This window comes from Microcaecilia unicolor, chromosome 1 (genome assembly GCF_901765095.1).
Source record: "Microcaecilia unicolor chromosome 1, aMicUni1.1, whole genome shotgun sequence".
Taxonomy (NCBI): Eukaryota; Metazoa; Chordata; class Amphibia; order Gymnophiona; family Siphonopidae; genus Microcaecilia; species Microcaecilia unicolor.
In genome coordinates, this window is record NC_044031.1 from 523,812,722 (window position 1) to 523,838,021 (window position 25,300).

A 25,300-nucleotide genomic window follows, 5' to 3' on the forward strand; every position below is an offset into this window, starting at 1 on the left:
AGCCATTCGGTTGGCGCTTTTGGAGTTCATCCCGGTACTGGTGTTGAAGCCTGTACGGGTCCTGTCGGACAATGCCACGGCTGTTGCCTATGTCAACCGCCAGGGAGGTACCAAGAGCGCCCCTCTAGACAAGGAGGCTATGAATCTTTGCCAGTGGGCGGAAGCGAACCTGGAGCAGCTTTCAGCGGCCCACATTGCCGGAGTCATGAATGTCAAGGCGGACTTTCTCAGTCGCCATACCTTGGAGCCCGGAGAGTGGCAGCTATCTGCTCAGGCGTTCTTGGACATCACGAAGCGCTGGGGCCAGCCGAGCCTAGATCTGATGGCGTCATCGGCCAATTGCCAAGTGCCGCGCTTTTTCAGCAGAGGACGGGACCCTCGATCCCTGGGAGTAGATGCTCTTCTCCAACAGTGGCCGACACAAGAGCTTCTCTATGTGTTCCCGCCCTGGCCCATGTTGGGCAGGGTGCTAGACCGGGTGGCAAAGCATCCCGGCAGGGTAATCCTGGTGGGTCCGGATTGGCCCAGGCGTCCCTGGTATGCGGACTTGATCAGGCTCTCAGTCGACGATCCTCTGCGGCTGCCAGTGGAGCAGGGCCTGTTACATCAGGGTCCCGTGGTGATGGAGGATCCCTCCCCCTTTGGTCTTACGGCCTGGCTATTGAGCGGCAGCGTCTGAGGAAGAAGGGCTTCTCAGACAAGGTCATCGCCACTATGCTGAGAGCGAGGAAGCGCTCTACTTCTACTGCTTACGCCAGGGTTTGGCGTATCTTTGCAGCGTGGTGTGAAGCAGGCTCACTTTCTCCCTTCACTGCTCCAATTTCTTCAGTGTTGGCGTTCCTGCAAGAAGGTCTGGAGAAAGGCCTGTCGCTCAGTTCCCTTAAAGTCCAGGTAGCGGCTCTGGCTTGCTTCAGGGGCCGCCTGAAGGGTGCTTCCCTGGCTTCGCAGCCAGATGTGGTGCGCTTTCTCAAGGGAGTTAATCACCTGCGCCCTCCTCTGCACTCAGTGGTGCCTGCGTGGAATCTCAACCTGGTACTAAGAGCATTGCAGAAGCCGCCTTTTGAACCCTTGTCGAGGGCATCTCTGAAAGACCTGACGTTGAAAGCAGTCTTTTTGGTGGCTATCACTTCAGCCAGACGAGTTTCCGAGCTCCAGGCGCTCTCATGTCGAGAGCCTTTTCTGCAGTTCACTGAGGCAGGAGTGACTATTCGCACAGTGCCTTCCTTCCTGCCCAAGATTGTTTCTCGCTTCCATGTGAATCAGCAGCTCTGTCTCCCTTCCTTTCATAGGGAGGACTACCCAGAGGAGTACTCTGCTCTTAAATATCTGGATGTGAGACGAGTCATCATCAGATACTTGGAAGTGACCAATGATTTCCGGAAATCGGATCATCTGTTTGTCCTGTTTGCAGGTCCTCGTAAGGGTCTGCAGGCTGCTAAGCCTACAGTGGCAAGATGGGTCAAGGAAGCCATTGCAGCGGCTTATATGGCCGCGGGGAAGGTGCCGCCTATCCAGCTGAAGGCTCACTCCACGAGAGCTCAGGCGGCCTCGATGGCAGAGGCCGGATCCGTCTCCTTGGAAGAGATATGCAAGGCGGCAACTTGGGCTTCGGCTCATACATTCTCCAAGCATTACCGTTTGACTGTGGCTGCACGGGCGGAGGCCCGGTTTGGAGCTTCAGTGTTGAGGTCAGGGATTTCAATGTCCCGCCCTGGGTGAGTACTGCTTCGGTACATCCCACCAGTCTATGGATTGATCAGCTTGATGATATGGAAGGTAAAATTATGTATAATCATACCTGATAATTTTCTTTCCATTAATCATAGCTGATCAATCCATAGCCCCTCCCAGATATCTGTACTGTTTTTATTCTGGTTGCATTTCAGGTTCAAGTTTAGTCTTCAGTTACTTCAGAAAGACTTCGTGTTCAAGTTTTTTCACTTGGATTCTTCAAGAGTTAAGACGAGTTTGTGTTACAGTGAGCTGCTGCATTCCTCTCCCCTCCGTTTTACGGGGCTGGATTGAGACTTAAAATTCTGCCGGCACTCCCTCCCGCTTCGTGCGGCTGTAGGGCAGCTTTGTACCCCTCCCGCTTCGGCGGTGTTAGGGTCAGTCAGCTCCTCCCGCGGTTGCGGTTGCAGGATAAGCCAGATCCCCCCCCGCATCGGCGGGTGTGGTGTCCCTCCCCCGCTCTGCGGGGATGAGCTGGACGGATTCCCCTCCCCCACTTGTGTGGGGATGAGCTGGGTTAATTCCCCTCCCCCGTTTCGGCGGTGGTGAGCTGGGCAGAGTGTCCCTTCGTGGGTGTAATTCTCTAAGTGCTGAGTCCTGCGGATGGAGCTTTGATATCGACATACTGAGGAGTTTCCGGCAGCACATGACCACATATAGGGAGGCAAAAGTTTGCTCTCTATCTCCACCTGCTGGTAGATGGACACAACCCACCAGTCTATGGATTGATCAGCTATGATTAATGGAAAGAAAATTATCAGGTATGATTATACATAATTTTACCTTCCACCCCATTCATGATTTTATATCATATCCCTCAGTTGTTTTCCTCTAAACTAAATAGCCTAATCCATATAGCCTTCCTTCATAATGAGATATTCTGTCCCCTTCATCATTTTATTTTTAGTTTGCCCACCTCAAAATGGAGAGAGCCAATCAGAACATGACACATTACTACAGACTCTGTTCCTTTTATCTTGCTGCACCATATGCCTGGAATAGACTTCCTGAGATGATACGTCAAGCTTTCTACTACTACTATAAATCATTTCTATCTCTTTGGCCATATTCAAATCTAGGCTAAAAGGCCACCTTTTTGAGGCTACTTTGAACTCCTGTTCAATTCTTAAGTACCCATTGTTTTAATAATTTCCACCGTACTTAATTCCCCTAATCCCTTATTTGTCCTCTTTATCTTGATTAGATTGTATGCTCTGTCAAGCAAGGAACTGTCTCATATGTGTTTAGTGTACAAGGCCATGTATGCCTAGTAGCGCTATAGAAATGATTAGCATTAGTAGTAGCTGTGGTTGCATGATAGAACCTTTACAGAGGCATAATATTTCCATTTTTGTTCTCCATTCCTTTTTAAATAGTCCCTCGCATTCTATTTCCATTTTTGGCAGACATGAAAATTTCAGTGTATTGTTCAGAATGACTGCATGATATTTTTCTTGAGTGGTGACTCCTAATTCAGAACACAGCATTTTGTATCCATAGTTGGAATTATTTTGCCCTTTTTGCATCACTTGGCACTTGTCCACCTTAAATTTAATTGCCTGTTTAAATGACAGACACCAAATAATTTTGTGTCATCTGCAAATTTGATCATCATTCCTGTCTCCAGATCATTATGAATGTTAAACACCACAGTAGTAACCCTTTTCTGTGTTGATGAATGACCATTTAGTCCTGCTGTTTCCTGTCTTTTTACTAGTTTGCAATCCAGAAAAGAGCATAAGCCCTCATTTCCCATGACTCTCTAATTTCTTGAGGAGTGTCTTATGAGAGATTTTTTCAAATGTCTTCTAAACACTACATACCAACTGGTTCACTATTGTTCACTTTTTTGCTTACACCTTCAAAAAAATCTAATAAACTTGCAATGCAAAACTTGCCTTTGAAGAACTCTTTTTGACTCCTTCCTATTAAGCCATTCTATCTGTATGTTTAGTAATGGGTTTTTTTATTTTGTTTTTTTTTAAGTATAACGTCAACTCTTTTGCCTAGCATCAATGTTGATCTCACCAGTCCCTAGCCTCCCATGGAGCCATCTTTAAAAGCTGGCATTAAATTCGCCAACCTCCAGTCCTCAAGTATTGTGACTGTTTTAAATAATAGGGTGCAGGTTAGTAGTAAGTTAGCAATTCCATGTTTGAGCTCTTTTAAGATCCTGAGGTGATATAACATTCATTCCTAGTGATTTGGTTACTCTTTAGATTATCAGTTTGATCTGTTACATCTTTTAGACTTAGGGGTCCTTTTACTGGATTCGCGCAGGTCCATTTTTCAGCACACCTGCAAAAAAGGCCCTGGGGGAGGGGGGGGGCAAAAATGGACATGCAGCAAAACGAAAATTGGCACATGTCCATTTTGGGCCTGAGACCTTACCGCCACCCATTCACTTAGCGGTAAGGTCTCACGTGTTAACCGGGTGGTAATCAGTGCACGTATAATGCTGATTTCTGCCCAGTTAGCGCCATGCGCCGGAACTTTTCCAGCACGCATTTAAAAAAATGAAATTAGCGACTGGGCCACGCGGTAGACGGGCAGTAGTTCCGAATTTGTGTGTGTTAGGCGTGTTAGGTGCCTACACGGCTCAGTAAAAGGGCCCCTTAGTGCTTTAGCTGCTCTGAATCATCCTCATCAAAGAAGGTTTAAGTGTAGATATGATGCCAACATCTACCTAGGTAATGACTGAAGCCGTGAAGTCATTTAGTTTTTCTACTGTTTGAAAACCTTCCAGCCTCAAGGTTCTCTGTTGTCTCCTATATTATTTTCAGCATATATGTTTGAGCACACTAGGCATGCCATTTACGGTACCAGATTGGCAATTATTTTCATGTGTAGATATTTTTATTCTTGTTCCAGTTCAGAAAGATCATTCTGAAACTGTTAACTTGTATGACCACCATCAACAGTGGTTCATAATGAATTATTTAAAGTTGAATACTCAACAACAACAAAAAAAGCTAGTTTTGTGGTTCAGTAAGTAATTGTTTAGAATCAGTATGTTTGGAGTTCTATCTTAGTTGTGGTACTACCTTTCAGTGGAACAAATATCCAGATCATTTCAGATTATTGGTTCAGTTAATTATCTTACCACATATTGATTACTGTAATTCCCTGTATTTGATAATTTCATCAAGCCTCTTTAATAGATTACAGTTGCTGCAGAATACAGTCACTAGTATGATTGGTGCTTGGAAATAGGGTAGAGTGGCCCCCTTGATGATTGCACTGGTTACCAATTTAAGCTAGGGTTATTATATATATATATATTTTTTTTTTTTTAATGTAAGGTAGTCTGTATAGGTTTTAACATGATACGGGGCCTTTCTCCAGGATATATGTTTTTAAAATTTTGTTAGTACTTCTTACGTCTAAAGATTTATCTAGAGGATTGTCTATTTGAATTGCCCTCAATTAGAAGAATTGGGTTTTAAAGGATTTTTGATTCCTCTTTTAGTTTTCAGGCAACTAAACTTTGAAAAAGTCTCCTTCTGATAATGAGACCGGTCTCTTATTTAGGTTTTCATCATACTTATAAGAGATTTTATTTTGATAAATATATATTTGTTTAAAACTTGCTATACTACCTGTTCTAACAGGTCTAGGCAGTGTACAATCTAAATTACCGTAGTGAATACGTTTGTTCTTATACTTTTCTTTTTTTTTTTTTTTTGTTACATTTGTATCCCGCACTTTCCCACTCAATGCGGCTTACATGGGGCAATGGAGGGTTAAGTGACTTGCCCAGAGTCACAAGGAGCTGCCTGTGCCTGAAGTGGGAATCAAACTCAGTTCCCCAGGACCAAAGTCCACCACCCTAACCACTAGGCCACTCCTAGTGAATGCACGGGTTTCTTCCTTGGATAATATGCCGCTTAGAATCACCTTTTGGGAGTGGGCAACTAAAAAATGTGGTGAATAGAATCTATTCTCCCTAAGCACCACTTTTACCCCCTGGTCGTCCAGCAGTCTGACTTCCTCATGGACTCTTAGGGGCCCTCTTACTAAGTCACGTAAGCGTCTACGCGCTCCCAACACACACCAATATTTTTATTTTGCCACACATCCATTTTCGGCAAAAATTTTAAAAAAGGCCTTTTTTTACAGGCATGCTGAAAAATGGATCTGCTCGCGCCCAAAACATGTGCCTACACTACCGCAGGCTATTTTTCATCACACCTTAGTAAAAAGACCCCTTGGCTTCAGATGTACTGAAAAACATTTACAGTATATAGTACATAGTAATGCCATACTGGAAAAAGACCAAGGGTCCATCGAGCCCAGCATACTGTCCACGACAGCGGCCAATCCAGGCCAAGGGCACCTGGCAAGCTTCCCAAATGTACAAACATTCTATACATGTTATTCCTGGAATCGTGGATTTTTCCCAAGTCCATTTAGTAGCGGTTTATGGACCTGTCCTTTAGGAAACCGTCCAACCCCTTTTTAAACTCTGCTAAGCTAACCGCCTTAACCACTTTCTCCGGCAACGAATTCCAGAGTTTAATTATACGTTGGGTGAAGAAAAATTTTCTCTGATTTGTTTTAAATTTACTACACTGTAGTTTCATCGCATGCCTCCTAGTTCTAGTATTTTTGGAAAGCGTGAACAGACGCTTCACATCCACCTGTTCTACTCCACTCATTATTTTATATACCTCTATCATGTCTTCCCTTGCTTCTACATTAAACTTCTTGCCAAAGTTTCTATTGGCTTGCTGCCTTATTTAATACATCTAACTTGCAAGTGGTTGTGCTTCTCCCTATTCCCTTTTATGAAAGATGCCCTTTTGGCTTTGTGTCTCATCCAACTCACTATTAAAACCATGCTGGTCATTTTGACCTTTTTGCAACCTTTTTTCAATGCATGGAATATATTTAATCTGGGTTTTTTAAATGGTCTTTTAAATAATGTCCATGCCTCATGCAGATTTTTTTTTTTTTACCTTTGAAAATGTTTAGCAGTTTTTTTTCTAATTTTCTCAGTGTATTATACTCTTCCTTTCCAAAATTTGTGCTACAGCAGTAGTAGATTTTTTCTTTCTTTATTTTTTAGCATCCCTATTCCAGTGATGAGAAATTTGACTACATTATAATCACTGTTGCCTGGAGACTCCACCATTACCTCCTGCACCAGGTGCTGTAGTTCCCGTCTAATCAATTTCTGGACCAACCAACCAGGTTGCAGTCTTGGAGGTAGATAGGCAAAAATATCCCAGGAGCAGGAGGAACCAAAGCTAAAAAACCTTTAGTTTACAGGATCATCGATCACTAGGAAACAGTGTATTGTGGATAGGTGACTCCGTTCTGAGGTGCACAGAGGTGTTCACTGTCAACCAGACATAATGCCCCAGAAGGTGTGCTGTCTGCCTGGTGCCAGGATCGTAGACACCAGAGAGCTTTCCAAGACTCATTGAGTCCTTGGACTGTTATCCAGTGGCACAAATCACACTGCAAAATATTAAAGCAGGGGAGCTGCAGGGTTTATGAAGCATGTGGTTTAATCTGGAAAAGGGGAACGGAACACTTATTTACTTTGGTGGCGGTCACTTCAGCTCACAATAACAGCGAACTTCAGACCCTAGTAGTAGATCCACCTTACATGAAGTTTCATCAGTAGTTCTCCGCACGCACCCTAAGTTCCTTCCTAAGGTGGTGTTGGAATTCCATCTTAAATAGTCAATCGTTCTGCTAACATTCTTCCTAAAACCACATGTGCACCCTGGCAAAAGTGCGCTGCACACCTTGGACTGCAAGCGAGCCTTAGTCTTCTATCTGCAGTGGACTAAAGCCCATAGGACAATCCACCCGGCTTTTTGTTTCTTAAGATCCATACAGGATGGGGGTAACCATCGGCAAACACGTTATGCAATTGGCTAACAGATTGCAATTCTTTCAATTATGCCCAGGCTGGGTTGACTCTAGAGGGTCATGCCATGGTTCACAATGTCAGAGCCATGGCTGCTTTGGTATCTCATCTGAGGTCAGCCTGTATTGAGATTTGCAAGTCTTCAACATGGTCTTCAATCTTCACATTCACATCTCACTCTTGAGCAGAAAACCCGACACAGCAGCCAGTAGTGCAGAATCTGTTTGGTGTGTACAATCTAACCCCACCCTCCTAGACCTGTTATTTCATTTCAATGCTGCACCTTCACAACCAGTTGTATATAGTTTCAGGTTGATTGGTTGATTAGGCCTTACCGTTGCAAGTCCCGGTTGTTCTAGCATTGTTTTCGGTGAGCCTGGTAGCTATGGGTTCCCAGTTGTTAGAATGGTATGGCCTGCTTGTCCTCAGAGACGGCAAAGTTACTTATCTGTAGCAGGTGTTCTCCAAGGACAGCAGAACAATTATTCTCACAACCCCTCCCTCCTCCCCTTGGAGTTATCTTTTCCAGCTTACCTTATTAAATCGCTGGTCCTGCTCTTGCACGTCAGATGAGAAGGCGACAGTGGGATGCTGTCAAAGGCCTCTTAAAGAGACTGTACGCTGGGCGGCATCTGCAGCGGGCTCCATTGGATGATATCACCAAGTTGTGAGAATAATTGGCCTGCTGACCTTGAAGAATACATGCTAATAGGCAAGTAACTTCATTCTCTCTGCCCCTGATGCCCCCCTCAAATAAGCAGAAAAAATATTTAGCATGTGCACATGGCAAAACTAGAGTGGAATGCTTTAGGGCATCCCACATTAAACTATTTTTACTGTGTAAGGTGTGCATTAGCACCTAATGCAGCCTAGAAAAAGGGCCCCCAAAGTGCTTCACACAATATCCTCATTTCTTTCTTTCCTTTTGAAGGGCTGAATATTTTATTTATTTATTTATTTTATCCCACATTTTCCCACATATTGTAGGCTCAATTTGGTTTACATAGTACCGGAGAGGTGTTTGCCGACTCCAGTGAGAACAAATACAAAGTGATGTTGTGGTAGGATAAAGATCGCGTGGCACAGCCACAATTAGTTTATCGTGGGCAGACTAGATGGACCGTGCAGGTCTTTTTCTGCCGTCATCTACTATGTTACTATGAATCATACAACGGAAGAGCTGAGTTATGTTCATTACGTACTTTAGTTTTGTTGTGTCGCAGAGATCAGGCATTTAGGTTGGTTTGGCAGGGTATGCCTTTTTGAATAGATTAGTTTTTAGTAATTTCCGGAAGTTTAGGTGGTTGTACGTCGTTTTCAAGGCTTTTGGTAGTGTGTTCCACAGTTGTGTGCTTATGTAGGTAAAGCTGGATGCGTAAGTTGATTTGTATTTGAGGCCTTTGCAGCTTGGGTAGTGCAGATTTAGATATGTTCGTGTTGATTCCGATGTGTTTGTAGTTGGTAAGTCAGTCAAGTCTGTCATATATCCAGGGGCTTCACCGTAGATACTTTTGTGAACCAGGGTGCAGATTTTGAAGGCAATGCGTTCTTTGATTGGGAGCCAGTGTAGTTTTTCACGGAGGGGCTTTGCGCTTTCGTATCATGTTTTTCAAAAAATAATTGTATCTTCCTTTATGAAGTTGCCATTTGAACTACTGTATTCTGTTCTTGGTAACCTTTCCTTGGTTTTGGCCTCAGCTAGGAAAATGAGTGAACTACTAGCACTATTAATCTTCAAATCATATATGAAATTGCATCATCGTAACAAAATTTAAACTAACCGCTGAGTCTTGCTCCTGATTACAACTGCTATACACAGCACTGGCAAGATGGAATTCTCTGGACGTTCTAATTAAGGAGGAAAAAGACTTCAGAAACTCTGTATTCACCTATTTAAGGTAGTGAACCACAGACTGTCATAGATCTCATCAGAAGCTTCTTGTTAGAGACTATGATACAGGTTCCTCATTAGTCAAAAAACCTCCAAGGTAACATCATAGAGCTATTTCTTAATATTCTAATAATCTATCGTCACCAATTTATGCAAGGTAATAAATACACCTGTCTGAGCTGTGGCATTATCCGGAGGGGTGTGCTCGACAGAAAGCTTCTGTTTCAACAAAATTGCTTTATCGGGAGCCAAGCCCTCAATCACCAATAAAGCCCTCAGAGTGGCTGTTAGAATTTTACCAGCTGGTATGAGAAAAAAAATCAATCAAACAAAAGTGCCCCATGCGTTAAAGTAGACAAAAGCTCACAGAAGCTTCTATATCACATGCAAAAGTCCGTTTTAAAAAAAAACATTTTGACCATCTGAAGCATCGTCTGCCTATTTTTGAGTCATCTTCACTGTTGTGCCATATATGGTTCTTGGTACCATGGTAGTACCTTAGATGGGTTTATGATAGGGCTCTACCAAATATTTGTATGCGATTCGATTTGGCCCCGAATAGTGCCTCGAGTACATTATTTGTATTCAGCCAAATAGCGATTTAAATTTGAATACAAATAAACTGGAGCTGTGCTGCGTTAAATCCTACTGAAGTAAACACTTGATCTCTGATTTCACTTTGCTTCTTTCATTATTTATGTTAAAGCTCAATGCCCATTGTTCATATTCAGCCGAATAGTAAAATATGCTTCAGAGCAGCTCTAGTATGACTAATGTTGTCTTTTTTTATTTTTTTTTTTTGGGGGGGGGGGGTTGCGTTCACCCATTAGAGGCCTCTATTTACTTGTTTGATTTTGCTGTGGCTTTTATACGAAGATATGTCCCAGAAACAAGCCCTTAGTGGCCTTAAAATGTGCACCCAGTGGACCATATCCATAATAGATGTTCACAATTGGTGCTTAGTGTCTAGGGCCCAACCATGAGCCCTCTTGATGTAATTTTTGTTCACATATGATGAACAGTACCCTTCTCCACCACCGCCAACTCCAGGCTCCACCCTTTCTGCCTCGCCTCACCCCATGCTTGGAATAAACTCCCTGAGCCCATACGCCAGGCCCCCTCCCTGCCCATCTTCAAATCCTTGCTCAAAGCCCATCTCTTCAATGTCGCCTTTGGCACCTAACCACTATTCAAGAAATCTAGACTGCCCAACTTGTCATTTCGTCCTTTAGATTGTAAGCTCCTTTGAGCAGGGAGTGTCCTTTTTTGTTAAAATGTACAGCGCTGCATAACCCTAGTAGCACTATAGAAATGTCAAGTAGTAGTAGTATGAAGAGGTCTTCAAAGTCAGATTAATTTTTTGTGCCTCTAAACCAGTCCACCAGCATATGCATTGGAAGAATAGGTCTCCATGGGTTCAGCAACTGCTTCAGACATTGGAGATGAATTAGCATCAAGAGTGCATAGATCAGCTAAACATAGAGTGTAAATAGAGACGATCTGTATTGGGTGTCCTCTGATTCCTACCCGCATAAGAGGAATGATTTGTCTTCATGTTTAGCAATATTGAGGAATCGTGATACTGAACCCCAGCCAGAGGCTTTCACCATCACACACTGATATTTCACCTCATCAGTGTGTGATGGTGAGAGCATCTAGGCACCCAGATCACCAGTGTATCCTTGAAGCACCCCTCCATGAGTATCACTCATCCTTCTCGGTATCAGAAGGAATGTAACAGCCTTCAAGAATCCAAGACCAGACCTCTGATTTGCCCCAGTTGTGGCCACTTTTGACTGTATTCCCTGCACCTTTAATGGCAGCCTTCAAGGTGCAGCTCATGAAGTTCAAGAGAACTGGAGCAATTCTTTGCTTAATGTAGCATTGCAGCTTCAGCTTTAATGTTTGTACATTGGTAGATCCTGCTGGTTCTCAAACCCATGCACTGCCTGCAGGAAAGACATCAGTACAGACACTGATTCAGTGTCTGCCGCACTGTTCTCCATCTCCAGTGCATTGATGGAGAAAACTTCACCAAGGCATCAGAGTTCCTCACTGTCTGTGTGCTCTCATTTAAGGCCTGCTTATAGTAATGTGCAGAGGTTGAGACAGGCAGAGACCCAAGACTTTTTTCAAGTATTTTTCTGAGTCTGGTTCTGAGATTCCTAGAATTCTAAATATGAACCAGAGATGTGCTTTGAAGAAGATTCAATTGATTTACTATCAGATCTCTTTGTATCATATTGGAGAATAAATTCACCACTTGAACTCTCCTTCATTGATTTTATCAGGGAAATGGTAGAAGCCATTTCATTTAATTAGAGACATAAGAGAAACCCAGAATTCAGAACACTCCTGACTTTAGGAAGCAGCAGCTTCTTCACCATTCCATCTACTTTCTAAAGTGTAAAGAGCTCCAAGTTGCACTCTTCAGTGTCCCCAGGGAGACTGGCTCAGACACTGGAAGAAAATTGGGAGTAATTTCTGTCAGAACACTGTTCTCACTTTCTGCCCTTCATGGGCATGTACTTGTGAAACATGGGCAAAATGGAGGGTTTTGTGGACAATTTCAACAAGAAAAGGCCAAACAATTCTATTCACTAGTGGGCAAAGGGAAGGAGTGTGGAAAATAATGGTCTTAGTACATACTGGGAAAGACCAAAGGTCCATCGAGCCCAGCGTCCTGTTTCGAACAGTGGCCAATCCAGGTCACAAATACCCGGCAAGATCCCAAAAATGTACAAAACATTTTATACTGCTTATCCCAGAAATAGTGGATTTTCCCATTTAATAATGGTCTATGGACTTTCCTTTAGGAAGCCGTCCAAACCTTTTTTAAACTCCGCTAAGCTAACCGCCTTTATCACATTCTCTGGCAACAAATTCCAGAGTTTAATTACACGTTGATTGAAGAAATATTTTCTCTGATTTGTTTTAAATTTACTACATTGTAGCTTCATCACATGCCCCCTAGTCCTAGTATTTTTGGAAAGCGTGAACAGACGCTTCACATCTACCCGTTCAACTCCACTCATTATTTTATAGACCTCTATCATATCTCCCCTCAGTCGCCTTTTCTCCAAGCTGAAGAGCCCTAGCCACTTTAGCCTTTCCACATAGGGAAGTCGTCCCATCCCCTTTTATCATTTTCGTCGCCCTTCTCTGCACCTTTTCTAATTCCACTATATATTTTTTGAGATGCGGTGACCAGAATTGAACACAATATTCGAGGTGCGGTTGCACCATGGAGCGATACAAAGGCATTATAATATCCTCATTTTTGTTTTCCATTCCTTTCCTAATAATACCTAACATTCTATTTGCTTTCTTAGCCGCAGTAGCACACTGAGCCGAAGGTTTCAATGTATCATCAACAACGACACCTAGATCCCTTTCTTGGCCCGCGACTCCTAACGTGGAACTTTGCATGATGTAGCTATAATTCGGGTTCCTCTTTCTCACATGCATCAGTTTGCACTTGCTCACATTAAACATCATCTGCCATTTAGATGCCCAGTCTCCCAGTCTCAAAAGGTCCGCTTGTAATTTTTCACAATCCTCCTGCGATTTAACGACTTTGCATAACTTTGTGTCATCAGCAAATTTAATTACCTCACTAGTTACTCCCATCTCTAGGTCATTTATAAATATGTTAAAAAGCAGCGGTCCCAGCACAGAGCCCTGGGGAACCCCACTAACTACCCTTCTCCATTGAGAATATTGACCATTTAACCCTACTCTCTGTTTTCTCTCTTTTAACCAGTTTTTATTCCACAATAGAACACTACCTCTTATCCCATGACTCTCCAATTTCCTCTGGGGTCTTTCATTAGGTACTTTGTCAAATGCCTTCTGAAAATCCAGATACACAATATCAACCGGCTCCCCTTCATCCACATGTTTGTTCATCCCTTCAAAGAAATGTAGTAGATTGGTGAGGCAAGATTTCCGTTCACTAAATCCATGTTGACTTTGTCTCATTAATCCATGCTTAATTTTGTTCTTAGTCTCTACCATTTTGCCCGGCACTGATGTCAGACTCACTGGTCTATAATTTCCCAGATCTCCTCTGGAACCTTTTTAAAAAATTGGCGTTACATTGACCACTCTCCAATCTTCCAGTACCACGCTCGATTTTAAGGATAAATTACATATTTCTAACAATAGCTCCGCAAGCTCATTTTTCAGTTCTATCAGTACTCTGGGGTGAATACCATCTGGTCCAGGAGATTTGCTACTCTTCAGTTTGTAGAACTGCCCCATTACATCCTCCAGGTTTACAGAGAATTCATTAAGTTTCTCCAACTCGTGAGCTTCGAATACCATTTCCAGCACCGGTATCCCACCCAAATCTTCCTTGGTGAAGACCGAAGCAAAGAATTCATTTAATCTCTCCGCTACGGCTTTGTCTTCCCTGATCGCCCCTTTTACTCCTCGGTCATCTAGCGGTCCAACTGCCAGCTTCCTGCTTTTAATATACCTAAAAAAAATTTACTATGTGTTTTTTGCTTCCAGTTCAATCTTTTTTTTGAAGTCCCTCTTAGCTTTCCTTGTCAGCGCTTTGCATTTGACTTGACACTCCTTATGCCGTTTCTTATTATTTTTAGTCGGTTCCTTCTTCCATTTTCTGAAGGATTTTCTTTTAGCTCTAATAGCTTCTTTCACCTCACTATTTAACCACACTGGGTGTCGTTTGGTCTTCCGTCCTCCTTTTTTAATACGCGGAATATATTTGGCCTGGGCTTCCGGGATGGTCTTAGCAACCTGTGATATTTTTGAGGCAGCACAGAGAATATCCACTATGCGTATTGGTGCCCTGAGATTCTCATCCCTCTGAGCCTCAAACCTAAACACAATATGCAGTAAAAGTGTGGTGATCTGCTGTGCCATGAAAAAGATCTCTTTAAAGGATGAGCTTATGAGCCGCCTCATCTTCTAGGAGGTATAAGAGTGAAGGGCAAATCAGATTCTATTGTTATCAAAGATGTAGGTATTCTTTCGTTTTCTTTCATGCTGTTAGTCAAAGCAGGGATCTCACTTTTGAGCAAGACAGCAGTTGGCCCAAAAGACTCAACCATCTCCACAGCCAAACCAGAGTTTTCCATGCTGAACAACCTTCCAGTAGAAGGGAGGCTCAAGTTTTTCACAAACTGTTGGCCTTTTAAAACTTCCGATCATTTTCTAGCTGTGATTCTGTCTTCATCTATTTGATGTATTCCCAAATTGTCCACCAAGAGCATCTTGGGCCAATACTCCACATCAAGAACTACTTACCAAGGATCTCTTTTCCTTCTTAGAGGCCAGTGAGGTCGAACCAATTCAACCAGAGGAAGGAGGGCAGGAATTTTACCCCTGGTATTCCCTGATCAGGAAGCAGACAAGGGAATTCCATCCCATCCTAAAACTGAAGATCCTGACAAGCATCTAGTTAGAGAAGAAATCATGATGGTTTTCGTAGGCATCCTCATTCCTAACTCCAAAAGGATACTGGTTATGTTCTCTAGACCTAGATTCATAAAAGGGAAACACACCTTCTAATACTGCATTCTACCCTTTGGCCTAATATCAGGTCCTCGAATATTTACAAAGTGCTTTGTTGTAGTAGCAGCATATGTATGCAAGCTGAGAGTGTTCATGTTTCCCTTTCTGGACTGTTGACTAGTCAAGAACACATATCAGGACAGAGCCCAAGGATCCATGTACAACACCATTTAGGAGTTGAAGTTGCTAAATTAACCAAAGCCTCAATTAAACCTTTTAACTCACATGGAATTCATAGGAGCTCTCCTAGACACAACTTAAGCAAAGGCCTTTCTTCCACAGCAAAGGATCACACTCTGTAGTGGAGGAAATTCAAATGAGTCAGTGGACATCAGCATGGAGTATACTGAAGATGTTGGGTCCCCTGCCTTAACAGTTCATGTAACTCTTTCAGCACATCTAAAGATGCTACTGGATCTTGAGCATGCAGTGGATTCCAGCCACTCACAAAGCTCTGAGCCTTCATCTGTCATCGCACCCCTCTGGGATCTGGTGGATGGTACAGCTCACTATGTTATGAGGCATCCTTTTCCAAATTCCGCCACAACAAATGGTACTCTTAATTGATGTGTCAAGAATGGGCTGGGGAGCCCATGTAGATGGAATCCACACTTGAGGAATATGATCTTTCCAGGTGAAGTTTCTTGGATTGACTAGCGAACAAAATTGTATTAGCATAGACAATCAAGTTGCAATCAATTACATCAACCAGCAAGAAGGAACAAGATCTGTCTCCTTTGTTGGGAAACTGCCAGTTTGTGGAACTGGGTCATCTTTCATAGAATGACCCTCGGAGACATGTACCTGGCAGACAAGTTGAGTTGTTTACTTGGATGTGGAAGTAGCGCCAAAGATATTCGAGTGGGGCACTCCCTCTATAGATTTATTCGCCACAGCTCAGAACAGTAATACAACAACATTAGTTTGTCTTTTGAAAAGGTATGTACTTAATAGAAAAAACTTTAGTAATTTATGGAATCACAGATAATCTTCTAATTCCCTTAGTTGTTTGGGTAGAGAATTCCAAAGTTTGGTACTCTATGTGAAGCCTGTGACAAGGATTGATTTGTAAGAAAGACCTTTGCAGTTTGGATAATGGCGCGTGAGGTAATTTTTTAAGGAGTGAGATTTTAATACCGCATACATGGCATTACAGTAATCAAATTTGGATAGTACCAGAGACTGGGTGATAGTTCAAAGTGTAGAGCTTGGGAAAAAAGGACACAACCTTTTTAACTTCCATAGTGTATGGAGACACTCGAGACCACCTTTGAGACCTGAGTTTCAAATGTTAAATGCTGTTCGATAGTGATGCCCAGGATGTTCATTGATCTAAGGCATATGATGTGTTATCAATAATGAAGTTTTTTAATGAAATGGGTTGATAGGAGCTGGTAAATATGAGGAATTTAGTCTTTTCCTGATTTAATTTGAGTTTGAAACTGGGTGCCCAAGATTCCATCAGATAACTGGTTTTAATCTCATGTATAATTTATAGTAATTCCCTTTTGAAGGGGATATAAATGGTGACAGCATAGAAGGATTTAAATCTATGAGCTACCAGTAAGTAACCTAGTGGTGCCATCATTATATTGAATAATATGGGTGACAAAGGAGAGCCCTGTGGAACCCCGCATAAAGAGTCCCAGGGTGAAGAGATATGACCTGTTTGTTTTACTTGGTAGGATCTTGATATTAGGAAACCATGGAACCACTTTAAGACAGTTCCACTAATACAAAAGTGGTCTAATAAGTCTAACTTGGCTTAAGTTTGATGGAAACCTGGGCCTCAGAATCCAAACTAAAGCTAAATAAAAATCTACACTCATGGTCATTACCAACCTATTTGACCAAAACGACTACAACAGTTTCACAATTGACAACACTTCATTCGCCATTGACAATAATCTGAAAATTCCAGACAAATATTTTAACTTTTGGTACTCAAGTCTCCTCAGTTATCACAAAATCTTTCAGGACTCTTTGGAAACTAAAAAGGATCAAACCTTATTTCTCATCGGAAACATTCAGACTATTGGTGGAATCATTAACATTATCCGAATTAGATTATTGTAATGCCATATATGCTAGCTGTAAGGAGTACCTGTTGAAAAAACTCCAAACAGCTCAAAACACTGCAACCAGGTTCATATACAAAATCTCACGTTTTGAAAATGCCTCCCCTTTGTTAATCAAGTTACTTTCTTCCCATCAAAGTGAGAATCGCCTTCAAATTAAGTATCTTTATCTTTCAAATCCTAAATGGCACAGCTCAAGACTATATGATACCATTAATAAACTTACCTCAAACAAACACTAAATATGAGGCAAGAAACTATCTCAGACTACACCTCCAAAATTGCAAAAAAGTGATCTACAAAACTGTCCTCTCTACAGACTTCACTTACCTAGGAACCAAATGGTGGAACTCCTTACCACCCAAAATAAGAAATATACAGGAATATAGTAGATTCTGCAAAATCCTCAAATTGTTCCTATTCAAACAAATCCCTACAAAGAACAGCCATATCTCAAACAATTAATTATTACCTGAATTGGTTATTACTGTATTTACCATTAATTTTCATGTACAACTTCTCATTCATAATAGATTTTCTAAATGTTAAACATCCATAGTTATCCCAGTTTATTTATGATACTGCCAGCCAAGGTATATGAGGAGGCGGGCCAAAATGTGCCCCCTCATTTTGGGCTCTGGACCCCCTCCATGTTGAGGTCTGACTACGCCACTGGGTCGCAGTGTTCCTCACAACTGAGATAGCAAGAATTTGTAACAGTTCCTTACACCTCAGTTTCAATGCATGGGAAGGAGGAGGGGGATCTTTGAACATAAGTGTAGCTAACTCATCATAAATTAATGTAACATTCTGAAGATCAAGCATAAACACTTCTACTTCATCTTGTTAGCAACCAGTGTAAGACACATAGAGCTGAAATAGTATGGCCTGTTCTCCTTGTTACAAAATGCTGCAGCATAAGTAATTACTGTATCAACTGGAGTAGCTTAATAGAAATACATGATTGTGAGTGCTTGTTACCTTTATTATTATTGGAGAAAAAGTAGTTACCTACCAGTAGCAGGTGTTAGTCCGCACATACCCGTCCATTTCCCCAAGCAGTTGTATTCTCATCTGAACTTCACTAAAGACTGAGGTAGTTCTGTATGGCAGTGGCAGGCAGGAAGTGATGAGCATGTGCAGGGAGCCTGCTCAAAAGCTTCTTAATGAATCCAGCTGAAGTGTTCCCACACTGAACTTTGCTGGTGAAGTCGATCATGTTGTGAGGGCTTGTATCCTGCTGTCCATAAAAAAACACCTGCTATGAGTACGTAACTTGGCTTTATTCTTATAGTGTTCCTTAATGAGCTTTGCTTTGAAAATTTCCTGTTTGTGCATTTCTAGGTCTGATGGTAAAGTTAGATATGAAACTGGAGACCACACACCCTTAGCGAATGGAGGAAACACAAAGGGCAGTGGCAAAAATGCATCTGAACAATTCTCAAAATTCTGCCATGAATGTGGAACTAGATATCCAGTGGAATGTGCAAAGTTCTGCTGTGAATGTGGAGTTAAAAGAATGATTCTGTGAAGATCTTCCGAACAAGAAAATCCTTTGGATCATATTGCATGGAAAGCTTACTATATTTTATGCTGCAGACATGTAGCTCTGAAGCTCTATATACTGTAGAAATAATTACATTTTATAATCAGTTCTAGATTGGGACCTATGTGTGCCATTCAAAGAAAATGTCCTCAAACCTTTTTGAGAAAAGAGTGGTTTCAAATAATAATGATGTATAGAATGAGTAATTTTGAAAAGGAAATGTCTATTCAAATTAAAATTACCTTAAGGGGTTACTGTAAGAAACAGTACTAGCTGTACTTAATGCCTTAGACTGTGAAATGTTAAGCTGTTTTAACTGAAAGACTGATACTACTTTTCAATAGAAATTCCAAGTAGGTTGGTCTCTTCACCTTCCTGATGTGTGTTTGCATGTATACTAGAATAGTCGCCGTATTCAGTACAGAGACAGAAACTGATAGTTTTGCTTCAGGGCATGCATGATTAATCATGAGAAAGGAGAGTTTATCTTTGCAAGCTATCCTCTCCACAGTGGAACAACATCTATATGGAAGTATTTGGTTCTGTGGCGAGACCGATATTCCAACAGTGGCCTTTCAAGCTTGTCAGTTCAATGTTTAAAACATCAGAAAGATTAATTATAGTGTACTCCCTGTGTTGCAGTTGAATGGCAGAGATTGCCCTTGCTGCTTATACATTTATGTGCTTTAAATAGAAATGTTGACCCTAATCTTATAAATGTTGATATCTGATTTGGAGCTTTTTATTCTGTCTGCGTGGACATCTCTCGTATATTTACCAGAAAATGAGAAAAGTACAACATCAGTCTTAGCTGTGTACTGATCTAGAAATGAAAAAGCTTACTGACTTAGAAAACTTCCAATCAGACCTTGAAGATTTGACGCTTATCTGAATGGTGTATTGAGTTGAAAAGTAGGAAACTGAGGATGAGTGTTACAAGGTTGGTTCTTGGACCATCTATTCTAATGTCTAGTTATATTTGGAGAGTTGGAGTTTACAAGTCCAATACTGAACAAGAGTGAGACTCCTGAGTTACCTACCATTATATATTTTATCATTTAAGAAATACTGATGTGTGTGTATGTGGTTGAAAATGGTGCAACAATTTTTGTATCTAATTGCATTTTAATAATGTAGCTCTATATTCTGGTGGTTGAGATGACCAAGGCTGGTTGACATTATGTATATGTAGCCTAATTTTTCCCAGTTTGCCATTGGACCTTGATGAGATGTGCCATGGAAAAGTCAAAATTGCCTGAGGCACAGATTGAGACCAGTAACGGGGTTCTGCTCTTGATACCTTGCAATAACAAGACATCAGTGGTGGCTCTTAAACATATAAGATCTTTCTGAGAACATGAGTATTCGTTCATGCTTCTCCTTCATAGCTACAACTTTAGCCCTGAACTATAAAAATTAACAGGTGGTGTGCAGGGCATGGATAAATGGTACTTGCTTGTTCAGCATATACATTACATGTAGCACGTTCTTCTCTTCCCCCTTATGAGAATCTTTGTTTGAGTCCTTCAAGCCTTTGTTATATCATCAGGCTGAATGAGATGGGGAAAATATGAACTAAGCACTGGGACCAGCAGCTGTGGAGGAGCTCTGGCAGTGACATCCAGTAGCCCATATAGCTAACTGAGCTGGCTTCCTTCACCACATCAATTTCTCCCTTCTGCACTTGTATATAGAGAGAGCTGGTCTGTTATGAAGTGTCCTTTTGTGTATCTGCTTCTTCTCTCTCTTTGTTTCAAAATTTGGAAGAGAGACTTTGTTTTTCTTTAACTGTTCTTTTGATTATATTATGCCTTTTCACGTCCACATTTTCTATTCTGCAAAGGTTTATTGCCAAACAATCTTTTTTGTTAATGTTCAGTGTATGGTAAAAATCTTCAGAACCTTATACAGTTTTTACATTACATTCTTTAAAAATTACAAGTCAGAATTCATTGGTGTAAGAGGTTTTTTTTACTGATCTACACAACATATGTTCTCTTCAAAATGAAAGAACAATTGTAGAAATAATTCAGACTAAGTCTTCACACCTCTTAGGTCTTGGTGGAAGCCATGAGCTGTTTAGGATACATGTCTACCAGCCTTGCACAGTAGACTGCTGTAGTTGAGGACATTTGCTTTCTTGTTGCTGAGCTTATACCATTGCTTTTGCTTTGTACTTGGGATCGTTGTCCTGCTGAAAAGTAAATCTCCCTGTTCCCACATATTGGAACAGGTTTCCTTCAGGAAAGCTTGCTACGTCCTGACCCTATCTCCTGCTGCATATACTTAACTAGAGGGATAGTGTTAACAGGGTGATGTGCTTTGTTTTGTGTCACACACATCACACAGCATTAAGATGAAAAAGTTCCACTTTGGTTTCATCATACCACAAAACCTTCTACATGTGTGTAGTACCCTCTTCGGGTTTTATTTATAAATACATTTCATGTGGCCTTTTTTCAGCAGTGGCTTCCTTCTTGTGACACTCTTTTAGAGGCCATGTTTATGAATTAATCTTGAAATTGAACAGTATACATTTTCCCCAGTCTTGGCTGAAGACATCTGTAATTCTTTTAAAGTGATCGTAATCCTCACACTCATTTTCCTGAGCAGCTTCTTAACCAAGGCTACTGATTTTGGAGTGAAGACCTGATTTTGGTGCCACCAATACAATGCTTCACTGTTTCTACTTTACAATGATAAACCTAACAATACCTTAAGTGTTATTCAAACATGATGAAATTTTCTTATAGCCTTACACCAATTTGTACCTTTGAATAACTTTAGTTAGGATTTCTTTCAGCAGCAGCTCCATATTTGACATCGTTACACCTTTGCTTCAAGTTCACGTCATACAATAGAACAGCTTGGTTTTTATCCAGGAGGATTTGAATCAGCTCAACTATTGTGACCGGACACAGGTGGGATGTCTTTTAACTTATTATGGACCTTGTTAGGGCAGTTGTTGGAAATGGAAGGAATTATGCAATCAATTTTTCTTCATAACTTTTAAAATATTTTTATAATTGTTCTTTCACATTGAACATATAAAATACATTGTGTAGGTCAGTAAACAAACTCCTACTTTATTGCACTTTGAATTATATTTTTTACAGAGCAGAAATATTAAAATTATACAAAGATATGAAGATTTTTTTGCGAGTTGTGAGCCTGTCTTGGGTTTAAAAGGTTGGAAACTTGCAAATGTGTTTGTATAATAAAGGTACATTTGGGCTTCATGGTGTGTATATTTAATTTTGCATTTTTGCACCTACTGAACATTATTAAGTATTTTTAAAGTTACTATAACAATTATTTACACTACTTTGGTTGTGCACAAAAGGTATCTGCCTTCAGAAGGTGTTGTTCCACTAAAGTATATTGTTAACTTATATCTGCTATTTATCTTCTGTCTTTGGTTGTCTAGGCCAGTGGTTCTCAACCAAGGTATCTTGGCACACTAGTGTTTCACCAAGAACTGGGAGATGTATTGACAACATTTGACTTAGCAAGCCTGCACATTTTCTAATAGTCACATGTATTTTGTGGCTGAGGAGAACAAGGAGCCAAATATTTTAAATCCCTGTCATACCCCACCCCCAAAACCTATTAGGAAATGTGAGGTGCTGCTTGCTGTCATTCCCCTGCTGCCTGTTCTGATCACTGGGTAGAGAAAGCAAGTTAAAGATCAGCAGAAGGTTTGGGGGGAGGCTTGAACCAGGGAAACAGAAAGGAGATTAGCTTGATTTTGAGAGAAAATGAGTATATGTTTGAAGGAGGATTGGCCAACTACATCGTCAAAGGGGGATCCCTCCCCATGTAACAGAAAAAAAGTTTGAAAACCACTAGTCAAGGCAAATGCATTATTTGTGATGGAGATAAGAAAAAAAGTTAATGTCAGTTTTATTTAATGAAAAAACACTTACGTTGGTGATGGTTCACAGATTATGATTCTAAAAAAGCTGATCTAAAATGTAAACACCATACAATAAAGAATAATTTGAGGCTGAAAATTAAAAGGATCAAATGTTATATGAAGCTCATTTATTGGGGTGGATTCATAAATGTAATTTCTGATCAACTGACAATCCGTTTCAAGAACAGCCATGAGCCACAAGGAATTACACTGAGAAGCATTTCAGATCTTGTATATACAAAATGCTACCATTTATTTGTCTAGTACTAGATACTTTGTGAATTATGTCTATATGCTATATGAGAGTGCAAAGAATAATGCTGATAGGTTACAAACAAAATTAGCTCAAAATTTCTAGGTTACAAACAAAATTAGCTCAAAATTTCTACTATATCTTAATTTATTAATGCAGCAGTTCTCCAAATTGCTGCTTGAAGTGTTGCAAAGGAATTTCTTATTCATGGTATCCTACCATAGTACTGAGTGCATCCATAGCATATATAGATTGTGATAAGGGTTTTTGCTATATAATGGCTAAATTTGATCTTCTACTCTGTATCTGAATGCAAGAAATCAAGCTGATTTATTTTAGATTGTTGTGTTTATTTCAGCAGTATTGTTTCTACCTTTTGATTTGTCACTGCAATCACTCACAGTGTACTGCTGTTGCATGTTAGTGTGTAGAAAGCACAGGAGAGTCAAATGTTTTAGCAAATCATCTCAAGCTTTAATACGAAGGATATTTGAACTTAGACCACGGTTTTACTATTATCTCAGTTCTTCCGCTTTTCAGGATTGATAAGGTTCATGTACAGTAACAACAATTATTTAAAGAAGATACTGTCTTTATGAAGGACTATTAAGAAAAGTAGGGTGAAACTTGAGGAATATTACACACTCTTTATTAAAATATATATTGAAATATAGTGATATCAATACAGCCAACAATCATTGCTTTCTTCAAGAACACATGTCAAACAAACATTGCTTTCTATACAAACATACTGTATCAAGAACATTAAACTTTTTAAACATAACCATTAGATTAAGGGTATAGTATTTAAGAATATTTATTTTAATTACCCTTGCAACATATTTTTTTCAAATTTGAAATATCCAAATTTATTGAAAAACATTCTTTCCATGCTGTATAATGGGAGGCATCAGTAAATAATACATCGTTGTTAGCTTGCATTTATCTTTGAATACCTAATATAAGTAGAACAGATTCTTTAGACTGCTGTAATATAAATTTATGGTTTATATAGGAAATATATATTAAAGTATAGCACCTTAACTGATATAGCTGATATGTTGGATAATAAGGGGTTCTTTTAAGCTGTACTAGCAGCTATCTGTGTGGAAATGCCGACAAAGCCCATTCACTTTCAATGGGCTCCGTTGGCATTGCTGCGCGGGAACTGCTAGCATGGCTTGATAAGAGACCCTAGATTAGATCCTCATTCTTTAAGGATTTTTGTATTAATGAACCCTGAAGACTTTTATATAAATACAGACAATATTTGGCAGGATGTCAATACATATATGTCAGAATTAGTTAATCCAATTAATCTGGTATCACAATCCTGTTCAGGCTTGTATTTCTATTCATATTTGATCTTCGATTAATAATGAGTAGAAACTTCTCAGCACTTGTACATGAAATATATAAAAAAAAACTTACGGGCCCTTTTACAGAGCAGCGGTAAACCCAACACGGGCTTACCGCTTACTCTTCTGGGACTACCGCTGGCCCAACATGGCCGCTGGCGGTAGTCCTGTCCCGAGCACACACTATTTCTGGGGCAAACCCCCCCCCCCCCCCCCCCCCCCCCCGGTGGGTTAGCACGGGAGCCCTTATTGCCACCTCATGGCCATGTGTGCTGGGGGCTTTTTTTACCCACTGAGGTAAAAAGGGCCCTAGCGTGCAAGAAAAATGGCCCCCACTGTTATCGCATGGCCCTTTTTCCCGCAGCTTGGTAAAAGGACCCCAAAGTAAGTTAACTGCTGATTTTAATAGTTTGGTATTATATGTAAATCTATCCATTAAAAGGGCCCCCTTACTTTTTATTGACTTATCAAATTTTGAAAAGAAATTTACCATACATAAGGAGTAATAAATATGCAGAAAGCAAATAGCACATTACTCTTACCAAAATATGAAAATGCTAGACCACATTAAGATGCGCTAAGAAATGGGCTTGGTACATTTTGATGTGGGACTTTCCCGTGCGCTAATCCCATTTCTAATACATTCGTAAGTAGAGTGATGTGGTAGCCATGTTAGTTCACTTTTAAAGGTAATAAACAGAAATAAAATAAAACATAGAAAAGAAAATAAGATGATACCTTAAGAAGAGTTACCTTTGAAAACTAATCAAAAAATGTATTTAGTCCAATAAAAAAGGTATTTTCTGTGTTTTGTTTTATTTCTATTTATTGCCTTTAATACATCCCTAAAATAGGGCTTTTTTTAAATGTTTACTGGTTCCATGCTAATTTTTCCATTAGCATGCGAGACCTGCAAAAATATTAACACAAAGGTACTTACCACCTCCTGTATAGGAGGTTCTAAGGGAGGGACTTCATCAAACAGTGTTAGGACATACGCACGCCTTAAGGGAATTAATGCACACTAAATACTAAGAAGCCCATGGGTGTAAATTGGGCTTCTTAGCATTTAACACACATTAATTCCCTAATACCCACACAAAGG

At 40.6% G+C, this 25,300-nt stretch overlaps 1 protein-coding gene and 1 long non-coding RNA gene across 3 annotated transcripts in view; one reads left to right on the forward strand and one right to left on the reverse strand.

Moving 5' to 3' along the window:
• LOC115478439 overlaps positions 1 to 18,358 on the reverse strand; it is a 62,844-nt gene extending 44,486 nt beyond the window's left edge. The window contains exon 1 of the long non-coding RNA XR_003943523.1: positions 18,138 to 18,358. This is a non-coding gene — a long non-coding RNA (uncharacterized LOC115478439). The remainder of the gene's footprint in view (positions 1 to 18,137) is intronic.
• ZC2HC1A (zinc finger C2HC-type containing 1A) overlaps positions 1 to 24,278 on the forward strand; it is a 245,098-nt gene extending 220,820 nt beyond the window's left edge. For both annotated transcript variants that reach the window (XM_030215727.1, XM_030215736.1), the window contains one exon: positions 18,467 to 24,278. In XM_030215727.1, the coding sequence (XP_030071587.1) occupies positions 18,467 to 18,653 (187 nt within the window). In that variant the 3' untranslated portion in view covers positions 18,654 to 24,278. The remainder of the gene's footprint in view (positions 1 to 18,466) is intronic.
• Positions 24,279 to 25,300: the final 1,022 nt, after the last annotated feature.